Source organism: Schistocerca serialis, chromosome 4 (genome assembly GCF_023864345.2).
Source record: "Schistocerca serialis cubense isolate TAMUIC-IGC-003099 chromosome 4, iqSchSeri2.2, whole genome shotgun sequence".
Classification (NCBI taxonomy): domain Eukaryota; kingdom Metazoa; phylum Arthropoda; class Insecta; order Orthoptera; family Acrididae; genus Schistocerca; species Schistocerca serialis.
In genome coordinates this window covers 834,291,420-834,303,822 of record NC_064641.1, presented here as the reverse complement: position 1 = coordinate 834,303,822, position 12,403 = coordinate 834,291,420, and the positions used below count along the sequence as shown (strand labels likewise).

The 12,403-nt window shown below is 42.7% G+C and overlaps 1 protein-coding gene across 1 annotated transcript in view; it reads right to left on the bottom strand.

Annotated features, from left to right (window-relative positions):
• The window catches only part of LOC126473448 (arylsulfatase B-like), a 332,111-nt gene that overhangs the window by 62,613 nt on the left and 257,095 nt on the right, over positions 1-12,403 (bottom strand). The window contains exons 5-6 of the mRNA XM_050100501.1: positions 9,293-9,519; positions 2,911-3,160 (exon numbers count right to left, since the gene is read on the bottom strand). Coding sequence (XP_049956458.1) covers positions 2,911-3,160; positions 9,293-9,519 — 477 coding nt within the window. The remainder of the gene's footprint in view (positions 1-2,910; positions 3,161-9,292; positions 9,520-12,403) is intronic.

The following is a 12,403-nucleotide window of genomic DNA, read 5'->3' as shown; positions in this document are numbered from 1 at the left end:
TTCAACTGCTTTCCACAGATGCTTGCATCAGTAACATATGAACAGCTAATGAAATTTGCTGTTTCAAAATGTTTCTTTTCAGGTGCCAGGCCATAACCTGTCCTTTGTCAAAGTCACTTATGTCAGCTGATTTCCCAATTTGCAGCCTATATTGTCACCAGAATGATTCCCCATTCACCTATGGTCTGCTTAAATGCATTCCTTAGACTGTCATGTCCCCACAGAATCATCAGGCAGCATTAAATCTTGCTGTAGAGAGTGGTCAGAATGTTGTCGCTCATCAGTGTAAGTCTCTGCCTGTGCGGGAATCGGAGCAACTGTGCAAGTACAGGATGTGGCACATGGTAACATATGGAGGTTTGGGTTGTTCAAGAAGGCATGTTCAGATAGCTGAATAGGCTAAGGTGACTGCTGGCATAAAGAGCAAAATCTGGGTTCAAGTACCAGTGTAGCACAAATTTTCATATGTCACTGATAAATTGTGCAGCTGAAGTCTAATCATATTTTCGACTGTGAATACATTTCATCTTTGTTTACACTTGCATGTGAACCTTATATCTTCTTTAGGGTCATATAAGCATCATTTTGTTTTTTTATTAATTAATTTATTAATTTTGATACATGTTCACTTTGATACAACATTCTACAAAAACCATTTCATCATTAGTTACTGGAATCAGGCATTATTATTATTTGCTTATCTTAAAAATGTTGAATTATAATATTTTAAAGTAGACAGGGACATTTAGCAAATGCTAGTAAAAAGTCATAACAAATAAAACACAATTAATAAATATTGTTAAGTGGTTGTCTGACTATGTTAATTCATAGATCTTCATGTTAAAAAAGTCATCTAACCCACACTGTAATTATGTCAAAGATTTCTATGATCTTGTAAAAAGTTACACTATACGAAACTTCTAATTGCAACTTCAGTTCTGTAAATGACATAATAGTGCTATGTAAAACTTTAATTGTTCAAACATTACAACCAGACTGCACATGGGAAGCTTTTTGTGAGCAGTTTTTATGGGGAGCCTTTGGTAGACACTTCACTCTTAGTTTTGTGCAATATGATAAAATGAAATATACAGTTCAATAAGAAATGAGTAATTGAAGAATGACTTGAAAGTCTGGTATTCTTTTAAAGCAATAAACAAAAAGTTAAACAGAATCTGGAGTTGCATTACTGATCATTGAAGAATGTACCTAGGCAACAGTTAATTCAGTCCCCAAAAATAAGTAAATTTCATAAAATAAATCAGTTTCAATTCTGATTTACCATCGAATTGTCTTAACTCTTGGTGATGTATTTTGAGTTCATACAATCAGATCACCAACAAATATCAAATTTTAGCTGCATGCTAAATTTGAATGGTACATTATAAATGGAACTTTTTAGGTAAAATGACACATATACATGTGTAGCTCATCACCATATTTTGGATTTTGAGGAAGGTCAGATCATTGGTATGAGAGTTTTGAGAACAGCATACCAGAAGGCTGCATACACAATTGGCTATAGCGCAATGGCAGTAGAAGGTGTAGTTATGAGATGGAGCAGGTTGGCTGAGGTGGCTGAGTGGTTCTAGGCGCTACAGTATGGAACCACGCGACTGCTATGGTCGCAGGTTCGAATCTTGCCTCGGGCATGGATGTGTGCGATATCCTTACGTTAGTTAGGTTTAAGTAGTTCTAAGTTCTAGGGGACTGATGACCTCAGAAGTTAAATCCCATAGTGCTCAGAGCCATTTTGAACCATTTTTTTGACTTCGAGCAAAAGAGTGGGGCAAGAATAGGTCCTAGCAGAAGCTCATATGTTTGTTCAGCTGGCTCTGACGAGTCGACTGATGACAACAGATGAAATCTGGACAGGAGTTGCAGGCACAGTGTCTGCTGATACTGAGCGAAACATATTACCAGAAGCTGGATTGAGATCTCGAGTTACCACATGTCATTTACTGCTGACACTGTATCACACACAACAGAGGCTTGCATGGTACTCACCCAGAGTCATCTGGTACATTGAATGTGATGCTATGGTGGTCAGTGGTGAATCTCACCTCTCATTCTGATGGTCAGAATGATATCAGTGAGTCCTTAGATGATCTGGTGAAGGATTACGGGATGCAGTGATTCTCGAACACATACCTCTCCAACTTCTGGTATCATAGTGAGAGTTATTATTTGATATGACAACAGAATAGCTTTGGTAATTGTTAAAAGGAGGTTGAATGCTCCTGGTATGTGACAAGAATGGTGAAGCTTGTTGCATACCTTTCATAACCAGGTAACCAAATGGCACATTCAATTAGGACAGTGCAGGGCCCACACCACAATTCACACTACAAATGCCTTGAGGAATGCAGGATCCTTGACTAATTTAAATGGTCTCCTGAATTGTTACCCTTAGGGCATGTCTGGAATGTGACAGGATGACATATACTTCTGTATTAGTCTCCAGCAAGATTCTTCATGGAATGACAGAGGGTGTGTTTCAGGAATGGCAAGCGATTCCTCAAGATGATATTTGGAGATTGTGTGTTTCTCTGCCACAATGCAAACGAGTGTATTTGTGCCTGTATACATCACACCTCATACTGATGATGATGATGGACATCAGTTCAAAATGTTATGAAAGATTAATGATTTAGTATCCATCATACAATAAACATCACGGCAAAATTTGATAAATATGGGATTGGTGTTTTGTTGGATAGCACTTTCCATTTCCCTCAGTGCAGGATCAACAGTAGTGGAATCAGCCTTCGTATTTTCCTCAAATCCTGTACATATTGAGCATATCTCTCTCAGTCTTCCACTCTTATACGAGTTCAGTAAGAATAGACTTCATATTGCTGATCATTGTTATCATTGACCTGAGGAACAGTAACAAATTTAAGGGTTTACCTGCAAATCGCCTTCTGTTGTAGTCAGCTATGTTGTCGAACTTCATGATGGTTTTGTCAGGTGCAGGGAGTAGGTTGTAAGCATTGCCTGAGTGGACGGCAGCATGGGCCACATACAGAAAGAGGGGCCGTGATGCGTTGTGGCTCTGTATGAGCCGCACCGCCTCCGAGGTGAACACATCCGTCGAGTACTGGCCGTGCAAGTCCCATGCTGGCTCCATGCCACGTCTCATGTCTAGTCCCCAGTACTCCTGAGGAAGGCAGTACACTCAATAGAGATGAGTAAATCATAACAAGGTGGAAAAGATAGGTTCAAACTACTACAAGAAATATAAGAAATAATGAATCCACCTTGACAGTTTAATTTCCCTTTCACATTCCATCAAGCTCAACATGTTTTAGGTCTCATGCCCATTTTCAAGAACGTTTGAGGGGATTGCTGCAGTGTATATGTGACATAGGGCTTCTCTGATGCGGGTATATAGGCACCGAAATGTAGGAAAGGGATGATTGTGGCATTGGGATCCTTGTGGTGTGCATGCGGCAAATGCAGAGATGTGAATTATGGTGACATTATTACCAATGCTTCAAAACAGTACTAACGTGCTGTTATTCGAAGGACGAACACCGGTAGTTATGCATCGGAGAACGAAGAATGTGTATAGCCAGCATGTCTGTCGAAAACCACCACTGAGGAATGGTGCGCCAAGTTCTGGGCTGGTCGCATTTCGACACAAGACGCTGGTCGATCTGGGAGACCAGCCTCATCAATTACAGAGAAATGAAAGACACTCGAGAACCCTTCCTATTACACAGACAGTTACGAACTTCATGCAATAGGACACAGTGTTTTACCAAACGGGTGTCTTCAACCTGGTGCATCGGTGAAATGATTGCCTCAACGGTCACGTTTTCCTGATTGGCATAACGATTCTCGACTGTACGGCCTTCACACGGAAACTTTTTGATCGCTCCTTATTCATTATGCGTACCATATGATGATTCACAGGTTTTTCCCATATTTGGGTTCATATTTCTTTTAAAATATGCTTTGTCAAGCAGGACTAAACAATTGTTAAATACCATTGTTGTAATTTAGTTTTTATGTTTTCGATTGTAGCTTCTGAAAGTGCGCTCATAAGACCAGTGAAAAAATGCTCCTATTGAAGCACAAAAAATGCGAATACGTTCGTGTTTATTTAAAAGACTCTGACTGAAAACTAGTTTACCAGCGCCTCATTCTACTTCCCTCAGGAACTTTAAAAATTTCCACAAAAATTTTACTACGCAAACATATTTGTGCTCTTTTTAACATGCAGCTCACTCCCACCCAGCAGTCTATCGGTGCAAGTCGCTCATACCCATCCACTCCCAGTTATCCTTCCTTACTCACTCATTCAGTCCAAGCCATTGTCATTACCTCTTTGTGTCTCTCTGTTATTGTCTCTGTCTCTGCTACAGTCCTCTTTGTTCTGTCCTACTACTATAGGCTCCTCTCTTTGCCATCGTCTCACTCGCGCTGGCTCTTAATGCTAACATTTCATTCCTTCCTTCCTACTCCTTCTGTCTCACTATCTTTCTCTTCCTTGCTGTCATTGTCATCTAGTCATTCTCTCATTATCACTGACTCTCACCCACTTTCTCTTTCTCCTTATACTTCCCCCTCCCCCCCCCCCTCCCCCACACACAACACTGTCTGTTTTATTCTGTTCCTAACACTGTTCTTGTTCTGTCACTGTCTATTACTTTCCACTGCCACTGCGTCCCTCTCTTCCTCTCACACTGCAATTGTCTCTTTCGCTCTTTCCATAACACAATCACTGTCTACTACCTTCTAGTATTTATCACTTTTCCATCTCTTTCCCGCTGCCACCATCTTCTTCTCTCTCAGTATAAAAATCGGCGAGTATGTCCACATGCTGAAGTTTTTGGGAAAACTTTTAAAGTGCTGAGCAAGGTAGAATGAGGCAGATAGTACCCCACTTTTCACTTCGAGTGTTTTAAATAAACAGGAACATATTCGTACTTTTTGTGCACTGATTCGACCCTTTATTCACTGCTTCCCTTCTTTTCGCTGCTGCAGCAGGACGTGCAATTCATATGAAAAGAAGTGTAGTGGTCAGTAAAATTTAGATACTTTACTTACGTGAAACGGAAATAACCTCAGTCCGGATTGTATGTGAAAGAAACCAATATTATGAATACATCGGAAAAATTACAGCCATTTGCTGTGCATAGCCATTTCGGAATCCGCGGCTGGAGTTTTTTATCCAAAAAAGAAGTTTTTACGGTGTTTCTCGATAACGGATGAAGATTTTTGAAAACAGAATATACCGTTAAAATCTGAGCAATTTTCTGCGGTTATTGTTATTCAGATTTCGCCTCGTAGCGGATATTAATTGTAGACATAGAGTACCTTTGAACCTCTATATCTTGAAAACGGATAAAGATAGCAACAAAATTTTCAAGGTTGTTCGAGATCCGTATCTTAGGAATACGTCGTACAAATTTCAGGCATTTACTGTGCGTAGCTCATCATCGGATGGGTTTTGGTCTGCTGTTGACGGCGAAAACATAGTAAAAATACCTTTTTTATATGGTTTTACGAGGAACCGCCTCCATAAGTCCCATCAAGCACATAAAGTACAAACAGAACCAAATGCTTGCTCCATCTGTCGAAGCAGGAGGAAGTGTGTAATATTCATAGATTGACCCTGTACCGTAGTACAGTCACATTATGTACATGTTTGGTGTACAAATGGTCCAAGGGCTACCCAAAACATGTCTTTACACCTATTTATCACCAATGGAGCCCGGAAAATCCGGTGCAAACCGATTTTGTGATTGTGTCTTATATACAGGGTGTTTCACTAAATGTGTTTGCCTCTATGTTACGAAGTAATAGGCGACGGAAATATTTATTGCGGTAAGTCACCATAAGAAACGTTACACTGTCTGCGGGGTTATGAACATAGTTTATTGTGTTATTAAATCCAATTACAGCAAAAAGATACAATTTTTTTAAATGGAACAATAGTTGTTTTTATCATGCCCTGGAATCAGTAACAGCAGCTGTGTATACATTAAATTACATTCCTATCACCTTTAGTTTGGGAACTACAATCCTTCAAAGTTTCAGGGGCAGATACCACTCGCTGTTCATAATACATAGCTGTGTGGTGGGTGATGGATGTTCTGGCGGTGGGAAGTTGATTTAAATCAGATGTTCAAATGTGTGTCCATTTTCCTGAATGCACAATGCAATGCGCCTTCTAAAGGATCTGCGGACGAGATGTAACATCACCGCTGTCATGGAGCAACATGCGTCCTCGATGCGCCGTTTTAGATCATCTGGGGATGTGGGCTCAGTGACATAAACATGATCATTTAGATATCCCCACAAAAAGAAATTTAATGGTCTAAATCGGGCGAAATTGCGGGCGACGAATGAGGACCATGGCGCCCCAACCACCTTTCTGCAAACCTGTTGTTTAGTTCTTCCACAACAGCACGAGCAGAATGGGCTGGGTGACCATCGTGCTGCATCCACATATGGACTCTCGTGTGCAGACACACATGTTCAAGAAGACCAGCCAAACTGTCGACTATAAACGCGCGATACAACTCACCTGTCAGTGTGCCTGGGAAATAGTGTGGACCGATGATTTCATCCCCAAGGATTTAACACCATACATTAATAGACCACCTAAGTTGACGGTCGACAGGTCGTACCCACCGAGGACTGTCTGCGGCCCAGTAGTGCACGTTACGGCGATTCACTGCACCATAATTTGTGAACGTGGACTCATCATAGAACATAACACCTTGTAGCCGGCCGCAATGGACGAGCGGTTCTAGGCGCTACAGTCTAGAACCACGAGACCGCTACGGTCGCAGGTTCGAATCCTGCCTCGGGCATGGATGTGTGTGATGTCCTTAGTTTAAGTTGAAGGGTTGTAGCTCCCAAACTAAAAGTGATAGGAATGTAATTTAAATTGATGTATACACAGCTGGTGGTACTGATTCCAATGCATGCTAGAAACAACTATTGTTCCACTTAAAAAATTGTATCTTTTTGCTGTAACTCTTTGGATAATAACACAATAAACTGTGTTTTAGCTCCGAAGACAGTGTAACGTTTCTTATGGTGACCTACCGCAATAAATATTTCCGTCGCCTATTACTTCGTAACTTACGGAGGCAAACACATTTACTGAAACACCCTGCATATACAGGGTGGTCCAATGATTGTAACCGGGCCAAATATCTCACGAAATAAGCGTCAAACGAAAAAACTACAAAGAACGAAACTCCTCTAGCTTGAAGGGGGAAACCAGATGGCGCTAGGGTTGGCCCACTAGATGGCGCTGTCATAGGTCAAACGGATATGAACTGAGTTTTTTGAAAACAGGAACTCCCATTTTTTATTACTTATTCGTGTAATAAGTAAAGAAATATGAAGGTTTTAGTTGGGCCACTTTTTTCGCTTTGTGATAGATGGCGCTGTAATAGTCACAAACATATAGCTCACAATTTTAGACGAACAGTTGGTAACAGGTAAGTTTTTTAAATTAAGATACAAAACGTAGGTACGTTTGAACATTTTATTTCGGTTGTTCCAATGTGATACATGTACCTTTGTGAACTTGTCATTTCTGAGAACGCATGCTGTGACAGCATGATTACCTGTAATGCAATAAATGCTCAAATGATTTCCGTCAACCTCAATGCATTTGGCATACGTGTAACGACATTCCTCTCAACAGCGAGTAGTTCGCCTTCCGTAATGTTCGCACATGCATTGACAATGCGCTGACGCATGTTGTCAGGCGTTGTCGGTGGATCAAGATAGCAAATATCCTTCAACTTTCTCCACAGAAAGAAATACGGGGTCTGCAGCTCGTGGTTCCCGGGATCGATTCCCGGCGGGGTCAGGGATTTTCTCTGCCTCGTGATGACTGAGTGTTGTGTGATGTTCTTAGGTTAGTTAGGTTTAAGTAGTTCTAAGTTCTAGGGGGCTCATGACCATAGATGTTAAGTCCCACAGTGCTCAGAGCCATTTGAAGAAATCCAGGGACGTCAGATCCGGCCGTGGTGTGGTGCTTCGACGACCAATCCACCTGTCACGAAATATGCTATTCAATACCGCTTCAACCGCACGCGAGCTATGTGCCGGACATCCATCATGTTGGAAGTACATCGCCATTCTGTCATGCAGTGAAACATCTTGCAGTAACATCGGTAGAACATTACGTAGGAAATCAGCATACATTGTACCATTTAGATTGCCATCGATAAAATGGGGGCCAATTATCCTCCTCCCATAATGTCGCTCCATACATTAACTCACCAAGGTCGGTGATGTTCCACTTGTCGCAGCCATCGTCGATTTCTCGTTGCCCAATAGTGCATATTATGCCGGGTTATGTTACCGCTGTTGGTTAATGACGCTTCGTCGCTAAATAGAACGCGTGCAAAAAATCTGTCATCGTCCCGTAATTTCTCTTGTGCCCAGTGGCAGAACTGTACACGACGTTCAAAGTCGTCGCCATGCAATTCCTGGTGCACAGAAATATGGTACGGGTGCAATCGATGTTCATGTAGCATTCTCAACACCGACGTTTGTGAGATTCCCGATTCTCGCTCAATTTATCTGTTACTGATGTACGGAGTAACCGTGACAGCAGCTGAAACACCTACTTGGGCATCATCATTTGTTGCAGTTCGTAGTCGTGACGTTTCACATGTGGCTGAACACTTCCTGTTTCCTGAAATAACGTAACTATACGGCGAACGGTCCGGACACTTGGATGATGTCGTCCAGGATACCGAGCAGCACACATATCACACGCCCGTTGGGCATTTTGATCACAATAGCCATACATCAACACGATACCGACCTTTTCCGCAATTGGTAAACGGTCCATTTTAACACGGGTAATGTATCGCGAAACAAATACCGTCATGTTACGTGATACCACGTACTTACTTACGTTTGTGACTATTACAGCGCCATCTATAACAAAGCGTGCCACACGAATATGTAAAAAAAATATGGGGGTTCCTATTTTTAAAAAAGACGCAGTTGAAATCCGTATGACCTATGGCAGCGCCATCTAGCGGACCAACCATAGCGCCATCTGGTTTCCCCCTTCAAGGTTGTCGAGTTTCGTCCTTTGTAGTTTTTTCGTTTGATGCTTATTTCGTGAGATATTTGGCCCGGTCACGATCAATGGACCACCCTGTATATATCGGCTTTTAAAGCTAGCGGACACGTTGCAGAGTTTGGACAACGGGATTAGTGGATCTTTCCTCGACCTTCTCTGACGGGGCACAGTTTACAGGACACAGCACATGCCTGGCAACAGTTGGAGTCGGCGCACCTGTTCGACGGCGGTGTGGTCGTTGTAGTCGTGGTGGCCCGTCCAGAAGCCTAGGTGCGACTCGAAGCCGCGGTAGGTGGGCGTGTAGACGCGGCGGTAGTGGCCCAGGTGCCACTTGCCCACGATGTGCGTGCGGTAGCCCAGGCCCTGCAGGTACTGCGGCAGCAGGCGCTCCGACAGCGGCAGCCCGCGCGGCTCCGCGCCGAACAGCACCGTGTGCTGCATGCCTGCAAGACACGGCGCGGCTCAGCTCTCACCACACCCGGCTCCTGGACTATTGCAATGCTTATCTCTTTCAAATTGGGTTCTAGATCTTGTACCCTATTGAGATATCTAAAACAGAAATGTACATTGTATTGCTAATTTCAAAAGTTCTGCACAAGATAAGACAGAACTGAAGAAACTAATTTATTTTACAAAATATCTTTACAGGCTCAGATGGAAGCCCAGTTCTAAGCAAAGAAGGGAAAGCAGAAAGGTGGAAGGAGGATATACAGGGTGTTCCAAAAAGGTACGGCCAAACTTTCAGGAAACATTCCTCACACACAAATAAAGAAAAGATGTTATGTCGACATTTGTCCGGAAACGCTTAATTTCCATGTTAGAGCTCATTTTAGTTTCGTCAGTATGTACTGTACTCCCTCGATTCACCGCCAGTTGGCCCAATTGAAGGAAGGTAATGTTGACTTCGGTGCTTGTGTTGACATGCGACTCATTGCTCTACAGTACTAGCATCAAGCACATCAGTACGTAGCATCAACAGGTTAGTGTCAGTGCAATGTTTACAAATGCGGAGTTGGCAGATGCCCATTTGATGCATGGATTAGCACGGGGCAATAGCCGTGGCGCGGTACGTTTGTATCGAGACTGATTTCCAGAACGAAGGTGTCCCGACAGGAAGACGTTCGAACCAATTGATCGGCGTCTTAGGGAGCACGGAACATTCCACCCTATGACTCGCGACTGGGGAAGACCTAGAACGACGAGGACACCTGCAATGGACGAGGCAATTCTTCGTGCAGTTGACGATAACCCTAATGTCAGCGTCAGAGAAGTTGCTGCTGTACAAGGTAACGTTGACCACGTCACTGTATGGAAAGTGCTACGGGAGAACCAGTTGTTTCCGTACCATGTACAGCCTGTGCAGGCACTATCAGCAGCTGATTGGCCTCCCCGGGTGCACTTCTGCGAATGGTTCATCCAACAATGTGTCAATCCTCATTTCAGTGCAAATGTTCTCTTTACGGATGAGGCTTCATTCCAACGTGATCAAATTGTAAATTTTCACAATCAACATGTGTGGGCTGACGAGAATCCGCACGCAATTGTGCAATCACGTCATCAACACAGATTTTCTGTGAACATTTGGGCAGGCATTGTTGGTTGTCTTGATTGGGCTCCATGTTCTTCCACCTACGCTCAATGGAGCACGTTATCATGATTTCATACGGGATACTCTACCTGTGCTGCTAGAACATGTGCCTTTACAAGTACGACACAACATGTGGTTCATGCACGATGGAGCTCCTGCACATTTCAGTCGAAGTGTTCGTACGCTTCTCAACAACAGATTCGGTGACCGATCGATTGGTAGAGGCGGACCAATTCCATGGCCTCCACGCTCTCCTGACCTCAACCCTCTTGACTTTCATTTATGGGGGAATTTGAAAGCACTTGTCTACGCAACCCCTGTACCAAATGTAGAGACTCTTCGTGCTCGTATTGTGGACGGCTGTGATACAACGCCATTCTCCAGGGCTGCATCAGCGCATCAGGGATTCCATGCGACGGAGGGTGGATGCATGTATCCTCGCTAACGGAGGACATTTTGAACATTTCCTGTAACAAAGTGTTTGAAGTCACGCTCGTACGTTCTGTTGCTGTGTGTTTCCATTCCATGATTAATGTGATTTGAAGAGAAGTAATAAAATGAGCTCTAACATGGAAAGTAAGCGTTCCCGGACACATGTCCACATAACATATTTTCTTTCTTTGTGTGTGAGGAATGTTTCCTGAAAGTTTGGCCGTACCTTTTTGTAACACCCTATAGGGGGTTTATACAAGGGCGATGTACTTGAGGACAATATTACGTAAATGGAAGAGGATGTAGATGACGATGAAATGGAAAATATGGTACTGCGTGAAGAGTTTGACAGAGCACTGAAAGGCCTAAGTCGAAACAGGAGCAGACAACATTCCATTACAAATACTGACAGCCTTGGGAGAGACAGCCATGATAAAACTCTACAATCTGATGAGCAAGATGTATGAGAGAGGCGAAATATCCTCAGACTTCAAGAAGAATATAATAATTCCAATCACAAAGAAAGCAGGTGTTGACAGATGTGAAAATTACCGAACTATGAGTTTAATAAGTCACGACTACAAAATACTAACGCGAATTCCTTACAGACGAATGGAAAAACTGGTAGAAGCTGACCTCGGGGAAGATCACTTTGGATTCCGTAGAAATATTGGAACACGTGAAGCAATACTGCCCCTGCGACTTATCTTAGTAGATAGCTTAAGGAAAGGCAAACCTACGTTTCTAGCATTTGTGGACTTAGAGAAAGCTTTTGACAATGTTGATTGGAATGCTCTCTTTCAAATTCTGAAGGTGGCAGGGGTAAAATACAGGGAGCGAAAGGCAATTTACAGAAATCAGATGGCAGTTGTAAGAGTCGAGGGTCATGAAAGGGAAGCAGTGGTTGGGAAGGTAGTGAGACAGGGTTGTAGCCTATACCCAATGTTATTCAATTTGTATATTGAGCAAGCAGTGAAGGAAACAAAAGAAAAATTCGGATTAGGTATTAAAATCCACGGAGAAAAAAATAAAAACTTTGAGGTTTGCCGATGACATTGTAATTCTGTCAGAGACAGCAAAGGACTTGGAAGAGCAGCTAAACGAAATTATTAGTGTCTCGAATGGAGGATAGTGGAATGTAGTCGAACTAAGTCGGGTGATGCTGGGGGAATTAGATTAGGAAATGAGACACTTAAAGTAGTAAAGGAGTTTTGCTACTTAGGGGAGCAAAATAACTGATGACGATAGAAGTAGGGAGGATGTAAAATGTAGACTGGCAATGGCAAGGAAAACGTTTCTGAAAAAGA